The 23634-nt window shown below is 39.7% G+C and overlaps 3 protein-coding genes across 3 annotated transcripts in view; 2 read left to right on the top strand and 1 right to left on the bottom strand.

Moving 5' to 3' along the window:
* LOC108111675 (cGMP-specific 3',5'-cyclic phosphodiesterase) overlaps nt 1-23634 on the bottom strand; it is a 44678-nt gene that overhangs the window by 1600 nt on the left and 19444 nt on the right. The window contains 9 exon segments of the mRNA XM_041818860.1: nt 679-1002; nt 1069-1160; nt 1267-1510; nt 1585-1872; nt 1960-2040; nt 6584-6849; nt 6901-7146; nt 8815-9079; nt 12881-13947. Of these exon segments, the coding sequence (XP_041674794.1) occupies nt 679-1002; nt 1069-1160; nt 1267-1510; nt 1585-1872; nt 1960-2040; nt 6584-6849; nt 6901-7146; nt 8815-9079; nt 12881-13549 (2475 nt within the window). The 5' untranslated portion in view covers nt 13550-13947.
* On the top strand, nt 39-431 carry LOC108111630 (protein new-glue 1). Its single transcript, XM_017221161.2, has one exon. The coding sequence runs from the start codon at nt 69-71 to the stop codon at nt 429-431; it is 363 nt and encodes a 120-aa protein (XP_017076650.2). The 5' UTR covers nt 39-68.
* LOC108111676 (probable cytochrome P450 313a1) lies at nt 3982-6280 on the top strand. The gene is given in 8 exon segments (XM_017221213.2): nt 3982-4455; nt 4524-4724; nt 4782-4967; nt 5026-5098; nt 5172-5298; nt 5353-5637; nt 5639-5927; nt 5988-6280. Coding segments are annotated over 8 exon segments (1479 nt in total). The 5' UTR covers nt 3982-4298; the 3' UTR covers nt 6149-6280.

Here is a 23634-nt window from a genome sequence, read left to right as displayed (position 1 = left end):
ATGGATTTACTATAAAAGTGTCACTTTCCAAGCAGAATGTATATCAGTTTTCAATTGAAGCATCCAACATGAAGTTGTCCCTCGTTCTCTGCGTCCTTTCGATGGTGTTGTTTGTGGTTGAGATAAAAGCTGCAGATAACGACACTACAACCACTACTACCACCGAAGCTACCACTACCACAACAACGGAGGCTTCAAGTTCCGCCTCCTCGGATGATACTAATAAGAAAAAAGTGTATCTTAGCAATCTGAAGTACACGATCAAAAGGAAAATCAAAGTCGGTTCCACCACCAGCTCCACGACCAAATCCAAAAGTGCCAAAGCACGCAAAGCCCGTCTGAATGCCGCCAAACGCTCAAAGAAATCTGCTGGAAAGCGCAATCTTAAAAAGAAGTCCTGGAATCACAATGTTCGCGCTTACAGGGGTTAGGCTAAGTCATTTTTAAATTTTGAAAATAAAGTGTTAAAAGTTGTAGCAAAAATTATAAAGTTTCATTTTATTTTGGGGACCTTTAAGGGGCTATTTAAAGTGGAATTGGTCTTTCGGAAAGAAACATTATTTGTTTTTATTCCCTGAATATTGCCTTATGAAAAGTATAATTTTAAAACCTTTTGACACTTTTGTAAAATATATGAACACATAATATAAAAATATGATATAAATAGTAATAACTTACCTGAAATATGTTATTTCCCTCCGAATTGAGAATCATAACGCACTGATCGAAGTGATGGTGCTCCATCGTGCTAGTAGTGTATAATATAGCCAGCGGAGATTCTGTCTTTGTTTGGAATGCATTGTTGGTGCCGCGATGATCCAAGTCATGACACAAACATGCTACCAACAAGCCCAAGATTTCCAAGTCCGTCATAAAACGCTCCATCTTTCCAGTTTTAAGCATGGCGAACATAGTTTGGGCCACGTTGAGTGCATGCCGCCAATTGTGGTACTTCACAGGACGATAATTCTTTCGGACACTCAAAACCCAACGGCAAAGGACCTGAAATATATTTAAAATAAATGCTTACATATGTTTTTATGAGCTTTTATTATGTATTGTACTTACATCATAAGGTATCTGAAACTGCGAAACCAGATTACATTGCATAAACATGCGAAGGACTGCCCGACAGGTGTCATCGTCAACCAGTTCAAAGTCTAGGAAAATATATAGATAAATAAAAGAAAACCATGTTTAATTATTAAATCAAACTCAATTGATCATTTTCCAAACTAATAACTAATTAATAAATTGAATTTTTACCAGTAAATGTGAAGCTGTACAAGTTGTAGGACTCCGCTTCGGCAATTGCATCCTGGGTGAGTTTCTCCGTCTGATCCTGACTGGCGGTGGCATGGTAACTGAGGCACTCAAGGGCCACCTTCTGTTTTGCCATCAGTTTGCAGGCATTTTCGTACATTTGGGTGTTGTGAATGCCCAAACCGCAGAAAATGGCAAATGCTTCGAAAATTGAGGCATCTGATTCGGTAAAGGGAACGCCGTTGGCCTGGGAAAGATTTAAATGTTTTATAGTTTGGTGAAATAATGACTTCCTCAAAATCTAAACAAGGTAATGCTCACTTTGTTGATGAGTTGTGCAACACCAATGACCGTCTTCTGGGCATTCATAATTGGCATGCAAAGGATGGCCTGAGTGCTGTCGATTTCGTCCTCGGCGCGAATTTGATTGTGATCCCTGACCCATTCGTGGACATCACAGATGTTGACGGTTTGTCCAGTTGTAGCCACAAACTGAGCAATTTGGGCCAATGTCGAGGTACTCAATTCGCTGACAGAGGGTCTCGAAACATTGGCAGCTTGATACTCGCCACCAAGTTCGAAAAGCACAGTGAAACGATTCCGCATTTTCTGTCGGATCAGTTAGAGGTTTTCCAACAAAACAAATATATCGAAATCAATGGCTTGGAAAGGAATCAAAACCATAGGTGGACTTACCTTCTCCTCAAAGCTATCGGCGGACTTGATGGCGCGGGTGGCTGGTTGATTGGGCTTCTCAATTATCTTCTCCAAATGGCTCTGTGGCGAGAAGGGCGAAAAGAAGGGGAGAGGGGACATTAAGTGGCTGCCACTAATGGAGCTCGTAACGGTTTCCCCCAAGCCGCTGCCGACTTGTTGATAAATTGCATTGCAACGCCACACTCCCACCCCTTTACACTTGAAAAAAATTGTACGGTTTCTTTTTAATTTTACAGATCTGTAAACCTTTTTAACATTAGCCTAAAATCTAATTAATCAACTTTTGAGCTATTTGTTCTTAAAACTTTTAAAACTTTTTTTACCAGTTTTTCTGCCAGTGTAGAAGTGGTCCGCAGACGCTCGACCAAAAACCTCCCATGCTCGCACTCCCTATCCGAGCATAATTAAGCTGACATGTTGCACATGACGGGCATGTCAGCCAAGTTTTCAGAGTCCGTCCTTCGCAACTGGACCGTCCGGACTTGCCCCTCTGGGCTAGTTTGACTTTATGGGCTAATAAATTGCCCATTATACTTATATGCATTTGCATTATCAGCTGGCAGCAGATAATGGCAAATTTGGCCCTGGCAATTTCCCGAATTAAACAATCAACGTAGTCAACGGCATTTAATTTGTCAGAATGCAATGTTCTGCGCATATCAAATTAATAACAATTACCATGAGAAATGAAAGCCTTTTTGTTTAGTTCGCATAAAGGTCATTCAATTCGATATTTATGGCCTTTATTGCGGCAACCGTTGGCTATAAATTAATGCAGCATGCAGTAATTTAATGATATGCATTCATCAAATTGGCCAAGCACAATGTCTTTCATATGCCAAAGGGCAGAACATCTGTTTTACTCCTCTTACGGGCAATTTCATATAAAATTTTAATGCACAATTCCTGGAGGTATATCCTTCGGCATTATTCATGCGCCCTGTTGGCCAAGGTGGAATATGCAAAACAATTGTACACATGTTCATGGTACGCATAACATTTTACATGGGTAAAGTAAAGTTTCGTAATGGATTTCCCCAGAAACATGATTCCAGCAAATAAATATATATCGGAAAACGATGTATACCTGATTATTATTGGCTTTGCATTAGGTAACCATTATTATTTAACTATGATTTTTTCCATCTAATAATATACATTGTAACTGTTCCAATTAGTATAATCTAATATTTTCTAATGGCAACATTTTCTTTAATTAAGCTGCCCTTTAACAAGGGGCTGTCAGTTTAAAGTACTGGTTTGTTTATGAGATAATTATAACCTAGAAACTTTAAAGACTACTAGACTAGCACACTTTAAATATTGTATTTACTGCAAACCTGTTTTAAATACGAAAAAAAGCGGTCGAATCAACAGCTTCAAAATAACGACAGGCAATCAGCGAAACTTTGGCCCAAATGAAAATTGCCCAGACTTGGACATAATTTTACCAATCCCCCAAGGACATCCACCACTGCGCTGTCAGAATTCCACGCGATAGCTGACACATCTCCATTGCTGAACTCCTGCCACGTGAAAACGCCCACAGTTCGGTCCCCGAAAAAATACATAATGTAAATGGCACATTTTAATTTCCTTTGGGTTGGCAAACACACAAACAAAATGGGCGACGCGGAGGCGTTTAAACACTTTGAATTAAACTGACAGCGGTTGGGACCGAGAAGCATATAGAATGGTGACCACAGTGCGACACTTTTTTAAATATTTATTCACCCTATTGAGGCGAGAATTTGCGATCACATGCGCGAAAAAAATAATTTGCTTTTACGAACTTTGGTTTACTGTAAAAATTACTGTGAATTAATTTTCATTTCATGTTTGAATTCAAATTTCAGGAAATGGATACGTAGACGTAGTATTTAGGCATGGGTATCTTGAATAAATGAATAAATAATTTGCAAAGCCACAGCAGTTCATATCAAACGCTTTTTATTGGGTACAAATTTACGAAAGCTTTCACTTCAGTTTGTGGATCTGCACTGAAGACACAAGCTTTAAATATAGTGCGGTGTTAAAAAATATCATAATTTCGAATATTACCGTATCTGAAAAGTGGAGAAAAAACAATAAAAATACCCCGGTTGCATAAGAAGTGTCTAAGAAATTATTATTAATCTAGTTGATGACGATAATCTGTTTTAAATGGCTTTAGAATAAACCTGAATCCACCCAGACCTTTCTATATAAGACTCAACCAAAGCAGCAGAGCAATTCAGTCTACCAAACCATTCCGTAGTGAAATATAAATTTAATCTTAAAGTGATATATCTATTCTTGGACTAACTGGAAACCAAAGCATGCTGACGATCAATTTACTGTTGGCTGCTGGGCTACTTTTTTGGATTTACTTCTTATGGAGCCGGCGACGATTGTATATGTTAATGCTAAGGATGCCAGGACCAATAGGTTTGCCTATCCTTGGCAGTTCCTTGGAAAATATAATCACATTTAAACGTAAATGCTAAAAAACAGATATTACATGGAATTCAGTTTTTAATTAAACAAACCTATCGCAACAATAGGAAAAATAAGTTTTCGAGGCAAGTACTTGGACAAGTACGGTTCGACGATTTTAACTTGGATGGGTCCTGTGCCATTTATGGTGACACGAGATCCAAAGATCGTCGAGGATGCCTTTACTTCAACGGATTGTCACAACAAGAGCTCTCATGTCGCTGATGCAATAACCACTTGCATGGGCTTTGGTTTGTTGGGATTACAAGGTATAGAACGCATTGTATGTTTTAAATAAATCCTATTTGATTTTGATGTTTAATTAGATCCAGAGTGGATTGACCGTCGGAAACACCTTAATCCTTCATTTAAACAAGATATCCTGCTAAGCTTTTTTCACATTTTCGATACCGAGACAAAAACCCTTATGAAATTGCTAGACTCTTATGTGAATCAGGGCGAAAAGGATTTGGTTCCAGATATGCTTCGATGGTCTTTCAGAATAGCTGCTCGTAAGTGATTTAATAATTTTTTACGAATTAGTTTCTTTATTTTGTATCCTGTGCCCAGAAACCACAATGGGCTCTGATGTAAAAGACGATGAACACTTTAGGAACGATAGCCTAGTGGAAAGCTTTGAATCGTAAGAGCACCCATTACCATAGTTCATAGTTCATTTTCTAAGGCATAATAATTATTTACACTTTTGCTTGTAGCCTCATTTGTCTAACGACTCTTAATATTTTAATGCCCTTGGTTCAAAACAAACTCATTTCCAAGATATGCGGCTATGAAACGCAGCGAGCAAACAATCTTTCAAAAATTCATAAAATGCTGGACAACGTATGTAAAAACTGAATGTTAAATATTAACTATATAACATTAATTTTTGTTCAGGTGGTTAAGAAAAAGATAGACACAACGATCGAAAGACATTCAGATCCCGAGGCGAACATTGTGATTAATCGGGCAATAGAATTGTATCGCAAAGGCGATATTGCCTATAAAGACGTTAAAAGTGAATGTTGTATTATGATAGCTGCTGGTTATGATACATCAGCTCTGACAGTGTACCATGCCCTCTTTCTTCTGGCCACACATCCCGAGCATCAGGATGCTGTTTTTGAGGAGCTAAATGCTGTTTTCCCAACTGCTGGAGACTTTGAAATAGTCTACTCAGACTTTGCAAAAACTGGAATACTTGGAACGCGTGATGAAAGAGACCCTACGCTTGATACCAGCAATTCCAATAACTGCGAGGGAGACAAAGCAAGATGTCCAGCTTTCTAATGGTCTACTCATTCCCAAAGGAGTCGTCATAGGAATAGATATATTCCACACTCACAGAAATCCGGAAGTCTGGGGACCAGAAGCTGCTTCATTTAATCCTGATAACTTTTTGCCGGAAAATATTGAGAAAAGACACCCATATGCCTTCGTTCCCTTTGCCAGAGGAAAAAGGAATTGCATAGGTTTGTGGTCCCTAACTATATTATTTGATATTTAATTTAATATTATAACGACTTTAATAGGATCAAAATATGCAATGATGTCTTCAAAGTTCGCTTTGGCCAGGATACTCAGGAACTACCAGATAAACACAAGTTTTCCCTTTAAGGATCTAGTCTACGTTGATAATATGACAATGAAACTAGCCAAGTATCCACGACTGGAACTTCAACGAAGGACTTAGGGATGTGTGTCTCCAGAAGTTTATAATTTTTTTTTCATTTTTTTTTTTTTCTTTACACTAATTTGCAGTTCAGTTTATTTAAAGATTGTAAAATTGTAAAATTTGGTCTAATAAAAATTACTTTTGTCTATACTATGGGCTTTATTGGACTTGATGAAGAAATAAATCGAAAAACTCAAATTGCTCTTCATTAACTTTAAAACTAAAACACCACCATGACTGCCAGTAATTACATAAAATTACAACTCTCGACTACTTATTAATTTATAAAAATTGATTTGACCTTCGGTAAAACTTTGCACGAGAAATTTTTTCTTTGAGGGTAAATAATTTGCTTTATAATTATAATATTGTATTTGAAGTGACCCAATTTATCAGGTTGTGTAGCGAATTTAAAATGAATTTATTGAAATAATAAAAATAAATAAATCTTACCGCTTCGCAACAGTCGAGGTCAACCAAGAACACTGAGCACCTTTCGCATTTTAAAAGTTCACGGGCCTCCGTCATAATTTTAGTTACCAGGCACTCCAGATTGTTCTGTTCCTCGAAGATGCTACGGGCCAGATTGAGAAGGATCTGATTACGCCGGTATTCCTGGACGGACATCTCGAAAAGCTGGGCATTTTGTATGCCAATTCCGCAGAAGGTCAAATAGCGACGAAAGATTTCCACATCATGCTCGTCGAACTCCATGCAACCTAACGAAGAATAATGTCAAATAAATTATAGATAAAGGAAATAATATTTACCATTCGTTTTGTTAATAATCTGCGCGACGCCTATGATGTCCCCCTCGTAATTGCAAATGGGCATGCAGAGGATGGCGTTTGTCTTGTAGCCGGTCTTCAGATCGATTTCACAGTTGAATCGCGCATCCTTGTAGGCCTCCTTGATGTTAATCATCTGCTTTGTCTGCGCCACCATGCCCGCGATTCCAATGCCAAAGGGAATGATAATCTCCTCGGCACTTGCCCGAGTCACCGCGTCCTTGAGTGCTGCAATCAAACGAGATTCAAACTCGAGTCAATCAAGAGGAAAACGCTGTGCCAAGAAATCTATCAAAAATCATGAATAAATTTTGTGAATTAAGTTTTTAAATTGCAATATTGCTTCTTTGTGGTGCTTCAAACTTTAGTGTTGCCTCAAATATTTTTAGCTCTTATTCATCAGCTTAAAAACCTAAAATTCGATGTAGTTTATATTGTTTTTTTTAAAGCTAAAGATCGATAAAAATGCTTTTAAGCATCCTCTTTAATTCAAAACACTTTATAAATTGGTAATGCCGCTACAATTGAAATTTAAACACGTTGAACCTTTTTCGAGATATCGCCTTAAAATTAGTTCAACCGTTGCAAAGCGTATTAGGGACACAGATAAAGCCCGTCGTGCACCCGAAAAATATTAAATTTATAGGCAAAATATTCACTCTGCCATGCAAAAGATACAAGAGCATAGCCTTAGTGGGAACACCGAAAAAAAGAGAGAATAATATATAAATAAATAATGACAAGGCCCCCGAAATCCGAGGGCAAGAAGTCAAATGTGAATTTGCATGAGCTCGCCGGTCCCGCCTCAATCATAATCTCAGTGGCCCACACAGCGTCTCACATGTATCCGTATCATATCCGAAGCGGTAGATGTATCTGTATCTGAGGCCACCACCATTCTCCAATTTTCCAGCAGCCATTTCCCAGCTCTAATCTTTCTCGCATTTTCCCCACTGAATTATGTAGCGGAAGCGGTGGCTTTTACTCACGGATCTGCACCAAAGATTCATTACGAATGTAACGCATTTCTATATGAATATATCGCAGGCTGTTTGTTTGTTGGTTGGTTTGTTACTTTCTGTGGGCGGAACCTGTGGGAGCACGTTCTCAGAAACACATAGATTCTATTTCACATTTGAAGGCGACCTTTTCAGTTTTTATGGGTTTGTCGGGTATGCCGAAAACTTTTAATGCCCGCTTCCATTCGAGCTTAATTTCGCTAATGCGTTTGTCGGCCCCCTTTTTTGGCCAGGCCAAGAATTATTTGCTCGGCCGCTAATGAGTGCCAATTTGTATACGTCCAATGGGTTGGCCCCCTCCCAAGGCCATAAACACTTTAAAAATACATTAAAAGGGTGGAATTTAGGGAGTTGTATAATCTTCTATTTAAATAAACTCTTATTAAAGAGAGATTAATTATCAAACTATAGGAAATTATGTTGTAATTTTACACTTTAATACTAAAAAGATGAAAAGACAATAGATGTTAGAAACTACAAAAAGAAATTTAAATCCTGAATAAGGCTACGTTTAGTTCTTTCTTGACTGCTTCTGCCTATTCACAGCCGAATACCACTTCGGCCATGTTTTTCTCAGATTATCTGACTTTCAGTAGAATCCTTCAATTTATCCACCCACCACAAGACCACAGAGCTCACTTGACTCGGCTTATGTATCCCATTTTTCATTCACTTTTCGCTTCCTTCAACATTCATTGTATTGCAGTTGTTCGTTTTGTGCATTGTTCACCTTAATTAAAGCGGGATTACCTGTACCACAAGGATTCCACACCCACAAAACATATACCTTAACAACACCTACACAAACTGCCTTATATGTATGTAAGTAGAAGAGAAAATTGGCAATGGAAATTTTGCATTTCCATTGCAGACTCACCTGTCTTTTGTGTGACATCGAATAGCTTGGCAACTAGATACTTGTTGGTGGGCGTCCCTTTGGCCAAAAAGAGTGAGCCACGATCCGCGTGGGTGAGCAGGCCAACATTGACCAGAATCTTGTGGCACAGCACATCGATGTCCAGCTCGTTGGCCACGTCGCGAATCAGTTCCATGAACAGCTCGCCCTCGTCCAAGTCCATCAGATGCCTCCGGCTCTCCGGAAGTGACGATGCTGAAGAGTTGGAGAGACTCCTCGGCGATTTCTGTTTGGAAAGAAGAAAGGAAAAAGCACACACCATAAACGTTAATAGAGGGCTTAGATTGAGTTTGAGCAGAAAAAATTGCAACACCGAGAATTATTTGGGGTCTTTTAGTATTGATTGAATATTATAGCTTATTTTTCAAGAATAAAAGGTTTTAAAAATATGTCTCTTCTAAATTTCTTTTGAATTAGAGGTGAAAAATGTTCTATGAGATGTATTGCTTAATATTATCGGTAGCATCAAACCACATTCTAAATAATTTATCTAAGAGCCTATTTATCCTTTTCTTGAACAGTGCAAGAACGTGTCCGGACAGTAATTGAATTTTGTTCTTTGGCATGAGAAAGCAGAATAATTCCGCTATTTAATTAGTTCCCATATAAATAGCTTTATTAACTGGCATTATTATTCGGCCGGACGAGACAGGGAGATAGCACTTTAAATATTTAACAGTGTATTTAAGGCAATAAGTGCTATTGTCTCTACTCACGTACCGTTATTTCTGTTTTCGATTTCTTGCCATTTAACCCGGCCCCCAAATTTCATTGGAAATTAACTTGGTCCGGTTCAAAGGGTGACTATTAGCAGCAGTTGGCAGTTGTGCCTTTAAGCGGCTCCCCGTCTTCCCTGCGTGCTCGTCCTGTGGCAATGTGGTAATTGAATACCGAAAAAGGCCTCTGGCCCTGAATCCCCCGATCCTGTGACCTGTGCGTGCGAGTGGGCAATTAACCGAGCTGGGAGCTGCGAACTGGGAGCTGGTTAGATTGCGTGTATTGTCCTCATCCTGGTCCTGAAAACAGGCCTTCCCATTCCACACGTCCTTGCCACCCACACCCTATCATTTTTACTGACAAATTAAAGCAATTTACTACTGTTTGGTGCTGCCTTTTCGTGTATCAACATTTCCATGTGGCACATGGCCAGAAATATCAATAATTGCTGTGTGTGTAAAAATAATTATTGCACTTGTAGAAAACTAATTTCTTGTTGTGTTTTTGCTAGATCTAGAAGGCCTATTTTGGCTAACTGGGTTACGTGAAAGTTTGATATTTGCTCAAGTGTAAGTTTTAGGTTGAGTTAGATTTGTTGGAATGTTGCTGGACCTGTCATGGAATTTAAGTTTATTTTTTCTAATTTTAAATGTTTTTAACTTGTCTTAAATATTTCCCCATTACCTCTTGTATTATTTCAGATTCATTTATTTTTAATGCCTTTTCAGTCTTGTCTTTATTTTCACTCCTTTTTTGGATATAAAAAAAGACAGATGAATTAAGTAATTAAATGCCATTAAAAGTCGTCTTAACAGCCGAAAACAAAAAGTTTTAATTTTTAAAATGGAGAAAATAAAATCCGCCCTGTTTGGATTGAACTGGAAGTTAGGAAAACAGTTCTGTTTGTGTTCGGGCGGGAACAATGCAAATTCATTAAATAAAATTCAGACAAATAAAGGCAAATGAAAACAAAGCCAAGCCAGTCAGAGCGTTAAGTAAATTTGAACTTCAGTCAGTGGCATTGGGTGTTCTTCTTAAAACAGAAAAAAAAACAATAAAATCAACAAAACGATGCTCAGCACTCGTGCTGTTTTTATTATTGTTCTTCTTTTATTTTTCTGTTGTTACTTTTGCAGAACGGAAAGTGAAAACATGAAAACGAAATGACTCTTAATGGGGAAAACGTCCTGCATGCCATGAAAATTTCAGTACTATATACAGAGCTACCGATGCAATTACGAATAAACAAGCGGGGCTAAGAACTGCCAATACCCTGAACTGGGATTGCAGTTCCAGTTTGCATTGCGTAACATGCACTTAAATAAATTGACAATATCGACAACAAAAAGTGGGAGGCACACGTGCTGTTCACCTGCTTTTGCTGCTAAAGAAAAAAAACAACAAAACAAAATTGCACTCACTAAGCCAGACAATCGCTGAAAGGGTCGGTCTCAAAGGTTGACTGCTTGTTGTTTTACCCAGGACACTGGCCTAGTTTTCCCTTCCGCTTTCTTTCCTTTTGCACAAACAGTCCCACACACACTCACTTATCCTCTGGCTGAAGAATATTCCGCTGACTTTTAGTTTTGATTCACAAGTGCCCAGGTGAGTGCCGATTTCCATGCGAAACTCAAGCGCACTTCTTGTTTTGATATTTTTCTGCTGTTTTTGCTCAACCAATTGCAGTCGAAGTGCAATTTACAGTTCAAGTTTTGATCTGACATAATTTAGTTGAATGTTTCACAAGAGTAAACATTCGAAATTGCGCTAGGCCCAAGTGAGTCTCGATGACAGTTGCCATTGGCATCGAGGGGGTCAAAAGAGTTCAATTGAGTCATAGAGTTCAAAAGCACTAATCTGTTGGCCATCATGAACAAACCAAATAAACAAGCAAATAAATAAGCTAAAAGCTATTAAGCCAAATATTCATTTTGGTTTTTTATATTTTCCTTTAAGGAAATAAATATTAATAACATTGAAAACTGTCTTTTATAAGTAGATTTAATTTTAAAAATTAAGCCAAAACTCTAACATTTGTCCACAAAATATTTCACATATTGATTTAAAATTGAAAACCAAGAAAATAATTGTAAAATGACATTTTTAATTTTTACCAATAAAATCGCACACACGAAATTGATTTTACGAAAAGTGCAAAACGACCAATTGCCATCGACAAAGGTCAGGCCATATTTTCTGGCGCATTTTGTTTTATGTTGTTTTCGCCTGAAGGGGAGGCTTACAGAAAATATCAAATAAAAGTTAATTGAAAAATACTTGACGCCGACGTGTGGTAGCGATTTAAAAACCCGCCCGGCGGAGGTTGTTAATAAATAACCAATAAATTTGTATAGCATGCTTTTTGGCTGTCGATAGCAGAGGTTGGGGCTTTTCGAAATCGAGTAATTTCATTTTTAGTGCCTGAATTAAACATAAGCAGAAGGTCATGGAATGGTAACACTGTGGAAATGCCACTCCGAACCGAAATCCCAATCCCAGGGACACTGGCTGTGTGAGTTTTTCCAATTAGCCAACTTCACACGCAGCCAGAAACCAGTAGACAACGCCAAGGGAAGGGAAAAAGGAAAGGAAAGCCAGCCAAAGGAAATTTGTGAAAATATCAATTTAGTTAATTCGCTTGGCGAGAAGGCGAACAAAGTTAAATAAAAGCGGAAATCCAGAAAGGAGGCAGCAGAGGCAGCAGTGCCAAAAGTACAACAAAACATGGCAAAACAAAGCAGGGCAAATACAAATACCAGCTCAAACAGTCGGTGGCAGTCGGTGGGCAAATAAAGCACTGACTATGTGAAAGGATGATGGTGTTCTAAGTGCTGGGGACCCACTGCAATTGCCACTGCCACTGCCACTTGGCAACTGCATTTCCACTTGTACTGGCAATCACTGGTTGTCTTTGTTTTCTGGCCATTTGGGTGGGCAGGAGAGGAAACCAAGATAAAATAGATTGGATGGTTGCGATGAAGGGGCTGAAGGATCCCAAACTATTTGCCGTAATATAATGATGCCTCCCTGGCCACTGCTACGAAAACTACTTCGGTAAACTAAAAGTGCTAAGAAAACATTAAATTAAGTTTTCATTCGCCAGATAAGGTACAAATTCATCTTAAGAAAGAAAATCTAATAGCATTGAGTACAAAAAAATGATTAACTTCTAAGCTGATGAAGAACATTAATACCAATTTTTAATAGAATATTAATCGGGTTTCAAGGGTTATTATAACTTATTATGTATATTCTTGGAATCTGATCAGATACATATATAGAAAATAATTTTGTTAAGAGATTTACATACCTGCTGCACGGTTGGTGAGGCGGCCATCCACTGCTGGAAGAGATCAGAGGTGACCGAGGGCCGCTTGTGCGGTTTGCGATTCTCGATGAACTCCTGCAGACGGCTAAGGGCCTCCGGAGGAGCCCTTTCCGTCAGCCACTTCTCGAAAGCCTCCGGTTTCTCTTCGAACAGCCGAGCCACCTCATCGACATCCTGCTGGGATGCCGAAGTACCAGCTTTCATCAGTCTCTCCTGCTGACTCGTTTGGGTTTGTATACTGGCTTGAGATAAGGTTTGAGATTGCGATGAGGATGAGGAACTGCCGGTAGGTGCTATCAGCCTTGAGGCAGCATCACTTTCGCCGGCTGGAGATCTCAGCTTGGTTTCTGGACTGCGATTAGTGGCCAGAGGTCGATTGTTATTGCTCTGCCGGTGATGATGCTCCAGCTTGACCTGATTGCCACTAGCGGTGCTAGAGGTGATGGCTCCAGATCCCGATCCAGCTCCCGGCACAGCTGCCGTTGTGGTGGCCGTCTTGTTGGCGCCATTGGTCAGCGGTTTGGACGAGGACGCTGACGCTGACGTTGTGGCGACTGTGGAGCTGGTGGTGGTTATTTCAACCGGAGCTGTGGCGCCGCCAGCTGGCGATGACACATCTGTCATGTTGTTGCTGCTCACTGTGCCGTGCATGAAATCATTGCGGGCAAAATGTGAGGACACCTCCTTCTGCTCCAAATTCTTCGCGTTGTGATCCTTTGGTCGCCTTGTTAGCCGGTCTCAGAATCCTGCTGCGTCCGCTGATTAAGTCACGTACTCGCCCACTTATGGGGGCCTAGAGAATCCTGAAGTCCAGAGGGATTTGCCTGGGCCAACCTGTTGCTCTCGACAAATCCACACTCAGCGCACTCCTTGGCATTAATGGCCAGGTGCTCGGCAATGGGGTAATTGATGATGGGCCAGAATCATCGGCCGGTTAGCCGCCAGATTTTTACTTCATGCACGTCTGACTTTTTGTTTGTCTTTTTCGATGGCTTTAAATGTGTCCACTGGCCGGTTAACAGTTGATTTTTCCCTTTGATTGAGGCAACCTGCAGGGGAAAAAATACACGAAACGAAAGAGAAAGTTAGTATTTGATGGCAGATTAGGAAGCAGCTTAAATGGAACAAATGGAAAGTTTAGACGCAACTTTGCCACATTGCCACTTGAGGCTAATGGCTGGCTGCCATTAAGGGAATCGCTTTCGAAATTCTAGATGAGCAGGGCGTGGCCTAACCAAGCCATTAACTTTGAGTGCGGAACGCGGAGGAGAGCCGTAGGACCTCCTCCTCCTCCTACACGTATCTCCTTATCAGTTGCTTAAAAATTAATGAGTTGCCGGGAAGTTTGCCAGGGATTTTCCATGAGGATTTTTCGCAGTAGTTAGCTTATGCACTTTCAGGGTAAAGCACAAATGGTTACGAAAGTAAATGTTATTAAAAGTATTAATGTTATTATCGAAAAGTTAAAAAAGAGCTGTTAAAGGCTTTTAAGATATTTTAAGTTGGGACTGAAAGTCATACAGAAATATGAGCTAAGAAGCCACAGTAGTTAAACATAACTTTTACAAAAATATATTTTACATCGTTAAATAAGAAAAAGAAATTTAAGAATTTTATTTGTTAAGATTGGTAGTAATCTTAACAAATACCTTCATCCTAGAAGTGGGCCGCCGAAAAAAAAACCGGAAACATAAATTTTACAGTTCGCTCCCAATTTGAATTCCAAATCGAGATTTTGTATTCAACTCTTAAGAGTCCTTCTCGCCTGCCTTTTCAATCCCAAAAAATGTGAATGTATCACATAGAATTTATTTGCGGGTAATAAATTCGCTGATCCCCCCGCAGAGAGGAGAAATCTCTTGAAATCTCGGGCCGAATGCGAAATGGAAATAAATTTAAATGCTTCAATGGGACACAAATTTATGGCCCCTCCTTGAGGCAAAGGACAAGGGGCATAGGTAATTTCAGCTGACGTCAAATGCAAAAGCCATGGCCCGAAAGATGGCTTGCATTCACATTTCCGAGAGCATAGTACCGTCGCAAACAAAAAAGAGGAAAAATGTTTTAAAATGAAAACGGGGGCGGTAGTGGGGTGATGCTAGTGAAACAACGTTGCCATTTGTGAACATTTGCATTGAAATGGCCCTCGACATTTGCATGGTAAACACTTTCGGCGTTTGCCACGTGCCACCTGCAAAATGCAACTTGCAACTTGCATCGGAATATAGTGTACAAAAAGAGAACCAATCTCATCTGCTCATCATAAAGCAGCATCAAAGTGTGCCAACACACTTTTGCTCTTAACATCATGCTAGTCCAGTTTATTTTTCGGTTTAGGTGAGTACATCTATACCATGGTTATACATGGCACCTTGACCAACCAAGCTTTGACTTCGTATGCAGCCTGCACTTGTTTGTCCTCTCCGGCGGCATAAACAATGGTGTTTTGAATAAAACACAAGACCAGAAGGGAGCCACAGTAGCCAAGACTTTATCACGCACTCGTTTGCAATTTCAAATTGGGTAATAAATTCCTGAACTCCGCTCTGCAGATGGGTTTTTGTCCTGGTGTTTGCCCTGATGTCCTGGGGTGGCCTGTAAAATTGCTTTGTTCTCGCCGGCATTTGTGGGCGGGACTGGTGGTCCCTCCTCGGCTTAGTTGCTACTGTAAATTTAATGTCAACACTAAAGATTAAAAGTTTAATGCTGCGCACTTTGGCAAACAAATTCTTTTTTCTTCTCCCCTTTTTATGGCCAGTCGACCTTGGTCAAATGCCATAAATCGAACATTAAGTTAGCATCTCGGCGAGAGCTACGGAAATTATAAGCTTATTTGCACAGTTCCAAAGTACAATTAAGTTGATAAAATCAAGTGGAGACGGAAACTTCGACTGAATTAAAAGGTCACTTAATGAACCGGAAAATTAAGAGATTATATTTTAAAGTGCATTAAAGTAGAGCTTATAGTTAGGGTTAAGTTGGTTTAAAAACAGTTTTACCAAAGCACTTTAAGCTGCTTTCAAGTGGAGTTTCGTAAGTTAATACTAATGTTCTATGACTTCTTATGGAAATTCTTGTTTAACAAAAACCTAATTTCCAAATTCATCAAATTTGCATTAGTTCAACATAGCGTGGCATATACAATTTCTGCCAACTGCCTGCTCAACGCAAATATTTCACTGCAAAATGCAAACAATTAGACGTAATTAAACCCATGCAAAATCTGCATTTGCCGAAGCGTTTAGCTACCGCAAAGCGGCGCATTGAAGCCATTCCATACCATTTCCACACCACCCATCTACCCCACCGTTATCCTTTTGGCATTGACAACGCCACCACCACCTACCCAATCCCTTTAACTGTCCATCAACCAAGTCAACATTTGCATAATTTCAAATGGAGCACTGACGCTGTGGCTCCCCGGATGCCTATGCCAATGTCGATGCCTTCAGCAGATAGTTTGTTTCCTAATTCGACGGCAGCAATTAGAGCTGGTCATGAGCAGCGGCAAATTAGAACTGAGAGCTGGGAACAACGGGGAATATGCGTTGTCCTGCGGGTCACGCACTTGAAACCCGGAAATGAGCAGCGGAAATGGCCGACATCAGGGCATAAGGCAAACAAAATGGTTAAGTCTGGGCCCATATGTGGGTGCCATAAAGTTGGGATTATAATAATAGCACCATGAAGCATATTTAAGGCAGCTTTTTGTTCAGATGAAAAATTAGTTAGCATTGAAATTACAAAGAAATTATATATCATATTTGCAAATTTCAGTTCTAATTTGTAAATACAAATTCTTTTAATTCTTACACATTAACTTTAGTAATTATCGTTCAAAAACAAATTCAAACGAAATGAAAACTCATGCATATCCAACGATCTACTTCAATTATATTGCCTTCGTTTTGTATAAAGTGTAGTAAAGTTTCTGGCATTACTTTTTGCATGAAACCACCGAAATAATTAGTATAAGCTTTGGATTATAACCCCTTTGTAATATTCTGCTAGCATGCAAAAATACTTGCAACTGTAGCTCACATTAAACCCGCCGGTGTTTATTTCAAATTGCAACAGTCAAATCAGCCAAATGCATACAAACATCGCATGGCAAGCTCCACTCATATTTGCCCTAATTAAAAAATATGTGTAAGTTGGCTTCGCTGGTCATGTACTTTTTACCCCGAAGCAGTAGTTATTTTTAATTAAAATGCGCCACAAACGTGTCAGCGGCGCAGGTTCCGTGGGTCTCTTGGCTTACAGGATATGCAGCCTGCAGGTTACTGGTTGCAGGTTGCAGGACGCTTTTGCGGTGAAGCCCACGTCACTTTCCGAAGGCGGGCCATGCAAATGACTGAACGGAACCTGCGGTCACCGCTGCCCACCTGAACTGCAGGCGGAAAACCACCTTTGCCCACAATCAGGACACCTGCATCGCCCAGCGGCAACCATAAATAGACGGCAAACAGGGAGAGGGGCACTCGCAGAAAATAAATAGAAAATTTGAGTAATATTTTAAGTAAATTCAGAACTTAAAGTTATCTTTTGAACTAAAGCCTATCTCTTTTGCTAGTTCTTGTTTGACAATAAGAAGAATATTTAATATCTTTAAAGCTTATTTAAACACAAAGCAAATCCACTTAAGATTTTCAGTGTGATGCATTCGATGTGGTAGGGCACTGGGCCAGCACGTTTGAAATTACGGAATTAGTGGCGAGCGGCACACACAATCGCTTGGAAACACCAACTACCCACTGCCACATTGTTGCCATTTTGCAAGCGGAAGTGCCTATTACATGACGTGCGTGCAATGGAAATGGGCAAAATGGTGGAAATTGTGGAAATGGGGTGTTTTCAAGGATTGCATGGAGAGGGTAAATTAACTTTGCGGCTAGTTTGTAGCCCTGCAGCTGCGTTGGCTATGTCAGCACCTTCAGTTTCATGTTTTCAATTTGCCAAATTGCAACGTTGCATTTTGGACGCGACTTCATCAGTGGCGCTTAGCGTTGCTTTTGGCCGTCTTTCACCCCTTTTCGACCCATTTTCAACCCCATTTTTGGCCCCTTTTTGCATTTAAGGCATTGGCAGGACAATCACGTAGCGACTTAATACACACATACAGTCAGCCGCATTGCTGTTGCACTTTATAAGCTTTCAACGGCTGCCGTTTCCCAAAGGACCTTTTGCCTTTTTGGCTTAAAAGTGGAAAATGCGCCCAAGGCGAAATAGGAAAGGGGATGAGGATGTGGCGAAAAAGCCTGGTGTTGACATCTCCCTACTCTCGAAGTCTTGTTCATGTTGTGGTAATTCCAAATTTACATTTCCCACAAGAGCAGGCCTCCCCGAAACATTTTCTTAGACAACAATACTTGTTGCATAATAATTGCTTGCATTCCTTGGTTGGTTTAAGGAACAAATTTCAGTTGATAATTATATTTAAAGAGACTGTTTCGAGTGAAAAGAACCTTTCACAGATTAGTAATATAGTTTTTAAGAACAAGATATCTCATTGCTATTTGTCGGTTTTACTGTGCAGTTTTTCCAATTAATTACACTTTGAGATGAAAAATGTGGAACTCCTAGCGACTGCTACAGAAGTCGACATGCAATCCAACTGAAGCTGCTAATCAAGTGGTTCCTGGCATTAGTCAAAATGTTTACCTGCCTGCCTCAAATGAAATGACATGACATGGAGAATCTCTCAGACCGACCTTGAGATTGCCATTCATTGTGTCAGAAATTCTTCTACTGCCGAAATGGAAATGTTTGCCCAGGGCATGCCAATTGGAAAATGTTGTCAGTAGCCATGTGCTTCTCATATTGCAGATGTCAAAAATTTGTTATTTATTGGGGGTAAACTGCAATCGAAAATTGAGGAATCTATTTGCCTTTGGATTGATTTCAGTCCATGTGCCACATCTAGCCATTGAATGTTTACTGTTAAGGAAACTTTGATTTTATACTCAATACTTTTAATACATTTATTTACTTATTTAAATAGCTCAATGGATGTTTTACTTTACTCAATGTTTACAGAGCAATTACCAGCAATATTGGTTCACCTCATAGTTCACTTTAAAATCTTCAGAGCATTGAACAAGAACTTTTGGCTGCCAATGCATTTGCCGTTGGTCATTTACCAGACCATAAAATTCAATTAAAATGCAATTTCGTACAAAATGATGAATGGGACTAGTCAAATGCATAAAATTCCTTTGGTAAACCACAATATTCTTCTCGGAAAACGTGTCAACTACACAGTGGAAATTTAAATCACCAAAAGCTTTTCACCAGATCAACTTTCTAACGGCTGCAGCATCATTAATACTTGTCGCATCCACAGAAACTCTGCACTTGCTTTTTTTTCTTCTGGTGAAAAGCTGAAATCTAGTCATGGCAAAATAATTGAAAAACTTTCGTCTACCCCGAAACAAAGTCAAGGCGAAGACAAAGTAAGCTGTGATGCTTGAAGGCATACGGCCTTAATTAAAAGATTCAACAGAGGATGCCGGGGAATTTCAAGGAGTCCAGGAGACCAGTATTCAGGACCACTTCTTTGAAAAATCTAGAAAACCAGAAGCTAAGTGAGAGCCAAGGGGCCTGTGGTCGGTGCCCGGGAGCTCTGGTGCAGTGTCCGTCCATTAATGCAACACAATAACCAATTTACCACTTAACTTTCAGCATTCAGCTCCTTGGAGCTGCAATCCCAGGCGCTTGGAGTGTAAGCCGCCCTGACAGGACCTCTTGACTCCCAGTCCACCGGGCACAAACAAGGCCAACAAGTCCAACAAGGCGCATAAATGTCAACAATGTTGACTGAAAATAGTGGCCCGCTGACAGAATAATGCAGCGGCGACTCAACCGCTCAGCAGCTTGGCAAAGTGAATGCGACGGCTCGACGCTGGGTGCATTGTGTCCCGGCCTTTTTGTGGCCATCTCCACTTTAGTGGCCAGGATTTTGCGGGATGGCCCTGGACAAATGGCCACTTTAGGCTGTCGAAGTGGAAGATGTCGTGCCAGGAGATGTAATCCTGAAGAGTGGAGTGATTTGTTAATTTTGAAAATTGCTTTGGATGTTCAATATTGATGGTGGTATGACTTAAATTTGAGATGAGATTATATATATTAAATAAATTAAAAGAACTTAACATTTATGATCAAGTAGACAACTTTTTTGTTTAATACAATTTATGATTTAATTTCTTTCCTCTGCCAATCCAAATGTCAAATAAGTTATAATCAAACACAGAAAGTCATAAGCCTAAGCAAAGATCAAATGAAGTCACGGTCCTAGATCAAAGTTCAGCTGCCACAGCGCGTCCTGTTACCAATTTAAACAATTTAAATATGATTTCCGACGTTTCATGTGAGGAATTGAAGTGAAATTGATTTCATTTCACTCATGTGACTGACACACATCCACATCCACAAGCAGCGTTTAGGTTTTGAGCTTGAAGTGGCAATTTAATACCACTTTGTCTGGCGGCGTGTTTGTTATTCAATTTTGCCATCGAAAACACACGAAATATTCTACGAAACAAGCCGCAATAATAACGTTCCTGCATAATTTGATAACACACCATTGAGGGGCCGTTCTGAAGACAGTGTTTTGATGGGTGCCATATATATATATATATATATGTATATATCCATATACATATATATGGTGTCACATGAATACGGAGGCAGGATTCAGGGGGAGAGTCTCAGTCAGGACCGTTGTGTTTGCACAAGCTTAAGTGGCATTGGCTTTGGCTTTTGTGTTACGCCCGTCACACTCGCTTTCTCTGTTTCTCCTTCGCTCACTCTTGGCAGCTGCTTCCGTTTCCGCTCGAAACGCTCCATCCACTTCCGGTGGCCCAGCACCTCAACGTTGAAACCTCTATTGACAGTGGCTCTTAATGGCATCACAATATTTATCCGTAGCTTTGTTTCAAGACAATTTATGCCTGATTGCATTGATTGATTAAGCGCACTTGTTGTTTCGTTTCACAGGAATTGCCTGTCACTCGGATATCCACGAACTTAAATTAGCTCATTTTCATGGCCATTCTGAGTTGAATTTTAATTTTTTGGTATACATTTATATATATAGGAGTAAACAAATTTGCGGCCCGCAAACCAAACTTTGTAATTAAAACTTTTGGGCAAACAAATATTGAATAATAAATTGTTTTATGGTGCAGTTAAAAGTTTTTCAGCCCCAGCATTTGGGGGGCTTGTAAATGCGACTTTAATTCGATTAGTGAATGGTGAGAGGATATTTCAGAAAACTTTCTCGCAGTCAAGAGACTCACAAACAGTTTTTGCCCAAAAGAAAAAGGAACAACAACCAGACAATGTCAATGTCCAAATCAAACTGGAAATTCAAGAGGAGGGGAAGAAAAAAAGAAGCGTCTGTCAGGATTTGTTGGCCTCCGAGAAAATATGACAGGACATAAAGCACATTAATTGCTTGCCATCAGGCACAAGAAATGCTCGATGTCAATTTAACTCTGACTCATTACTATTCAGCCCACACTCGAGTCCTGATATCGACACTCAACGAGGGCAAGGACATCGGGGTTGTGACATCCCAGTGAATGCTTCATAAACCAAATCACGGCCAGCCGACGGTTGTCATTTTTCACATGAAACGAATTATATTCGGAGTTGATTTTCTTCTTTTTTTTTTTGTTCCGATATACGTATATAGTTTGTTCATTTATTGTTTGGCCCATCCACTGTCTGCTGAGCTTTGCCCTTTTATTTGTCGAATTTTGTGCAAATAATTCAAGCACCATAAGCCACTCACTGACTCAGCAGAAACAATCGAAATCCTTTGATTTCCTTGAATGACAAAATGTTGCTGTCATGTAGATAAGCTGCAAATGACATTAGTCCGGGCTTACTACTCAAATCCCTGTTTTTCGTAACTACCACATTCGAATCCTTTCCGAAACGAAACCGAATTACGGTGAGTTGCAATCACAGGACCCAGTCGAAGGTAAAATTAAGTCTAAATCGATTCGAGTGCATCCAAAAGGCAACAGGATGACCCGAACTAACCGACCATGAATGTGTATAGCTCTGCTGATTATCCAGCATTTTCACAGCTGACTTGAGCTGTATAACCTGTCCTTTGTCTATGACCACAGGGCTATGAGCTTCAGCTAAGTCAAGACGGCAATTAATTGGCTTTTGAGAGGCATTCGTATGGAATGAAATTAGTGTGCGATTGCAGGCTTGAGGTAATCGCATTCAAACACATTCACTTGGTCAAGCAAATTAAATTCACCTAATCGAATGTCTTAAGACTACAAATCTATATTGCAAAAGTCAATTTACGACAAGTGTTTTTATAAGTTAATGGAGCAAAAATATACAAAATAAGGTAAAGACTAAGGACTTTGGTTTAAAATTTGGATTGCAATTGAAAAGGATAAAATGTGGTCGTACCATTTTTTAACATTACATTGAATTTAAATGCAAATGCATTACCCGAAGTCCTCTGAAAGTAGAGCAAGGTATTTCATATTCAAATAGTTCGATGCAATCATTCAATCAATGCCGCAATGACTCAACCGCCGGCGATGGACATTGAAATGCCATTAGCGTGTCCGTGCTTGGGAACCGCAACAACTGTGGTCAAAACGTGGAAAGGACACAAAACAGGACAAAACAGGACCGCAATACCGCATTGCTGAAAACTAATTAAAGTCTTTTTCGCACCCCCACCGTTCCAATCTCTATTCCATGTATTTGAATAATACATTTTTTTTTTGCGATTTGCGGGATTGCTCATACGCCGTGGGGTTCCATGTTGGCAATTGTCAGGATATATATAGGTATATGTTGGGATATACACTGTTTCGCACACTTGTGGCCCATAAATGTTTAATTTTATGCAGCTTTCTGTCGCCTTGTGGCAACATAATGAAATGCTTGCCACATTGTTCGCCCCACAAAAGGTCAAACTGGAAAGTTTTAAAAGCCTTTTCCACCTGAGCTACAGCCACTAAATGCTGCCGAAAGTTTTTGGCTCTCGTGGGGATTTTCGCAGCTTTTAAGTGGCAGCCGTCTGTAGTGTTTCATTAATTAAACACTAGGGCTGCCTTTTAGTCAGTCACTTACACTGCAAAACAAAATGTTAGTTTGTTTGCCATTTCAAACTTTTAAATGGTTTCATTATAACTTTATATAGATTTAATGTTTCAATTGATTATAAACTATTATTTAAGATATTTATTTCCCCAATTTACTCAATAATTTTTCACAGTTCAGTTTGCGTCTACCATTTCTTCTGACATTTTCTATTCTGTTATTTTCAGAATTTCTCCGGCTGTTTGGAAATGGCTTCATCAGCTTAACCAGCTGCACTCTGTTTGTGAAAAGCTGCGATGGTGGTGCACTTATATCCCGGCGGTAGGAAATCATAAGTTGTTGATTTTGAGACTTACTTGCCGCACGGAGCTTAAGGATTCCGCGAGCTGGAAAGGGAGAAGCTTCTACACTTATCGATTTGTCATTTGGCAGGCGCTTGTGCCTTCTATTTTTATACCAATAATGACTGTGAATTGTCGCTAAAATGCTTATAATGTTGGCGTTGTAAATGTAAATTGCTTTCCCAGCAGGCCAAAATATATACACACACACACACGCACACACTGAAGATTTTATATTGGTAAATTCAGAGATCCTTTGGCAACATGAAATGGTATTTCGCGGCAGATAAGCTGCTTGGCATTAACTGCGAG

Source organism: Drosophila eugracilis, unplaced genomic scaffold, assembly GCF_018153835.1.
Source record: "Drosophila eugracilis isolate 14026-0451.02 unplaced genomic scaffold, ASM1815383v1 contig_401, whole genome shotgun sequence".
Taxonomy (NCBI): domain Eukaryota; kingdom Metazoa; phylum Arthropoda; class Insecta; order Diptera; family Drosophilidae; genus Drosophila; species Drosophila eugracilis.
The sequence above is the reverse complement of the archived record's forward strand: the minus strand, read 5'-3'. Positions and strand labels throughout refer to the sequence as shown.

Bases quoted from the DNA above. Each gene is read 5' to 3' on its own strand.
- LOC108111630 (XM_017221161.2), top strand. From the start codon at position 69: ATGAAGTTGTCCCTCGTTCTCTGCGTCCTTTCGATGGTGTTGTTTGTG.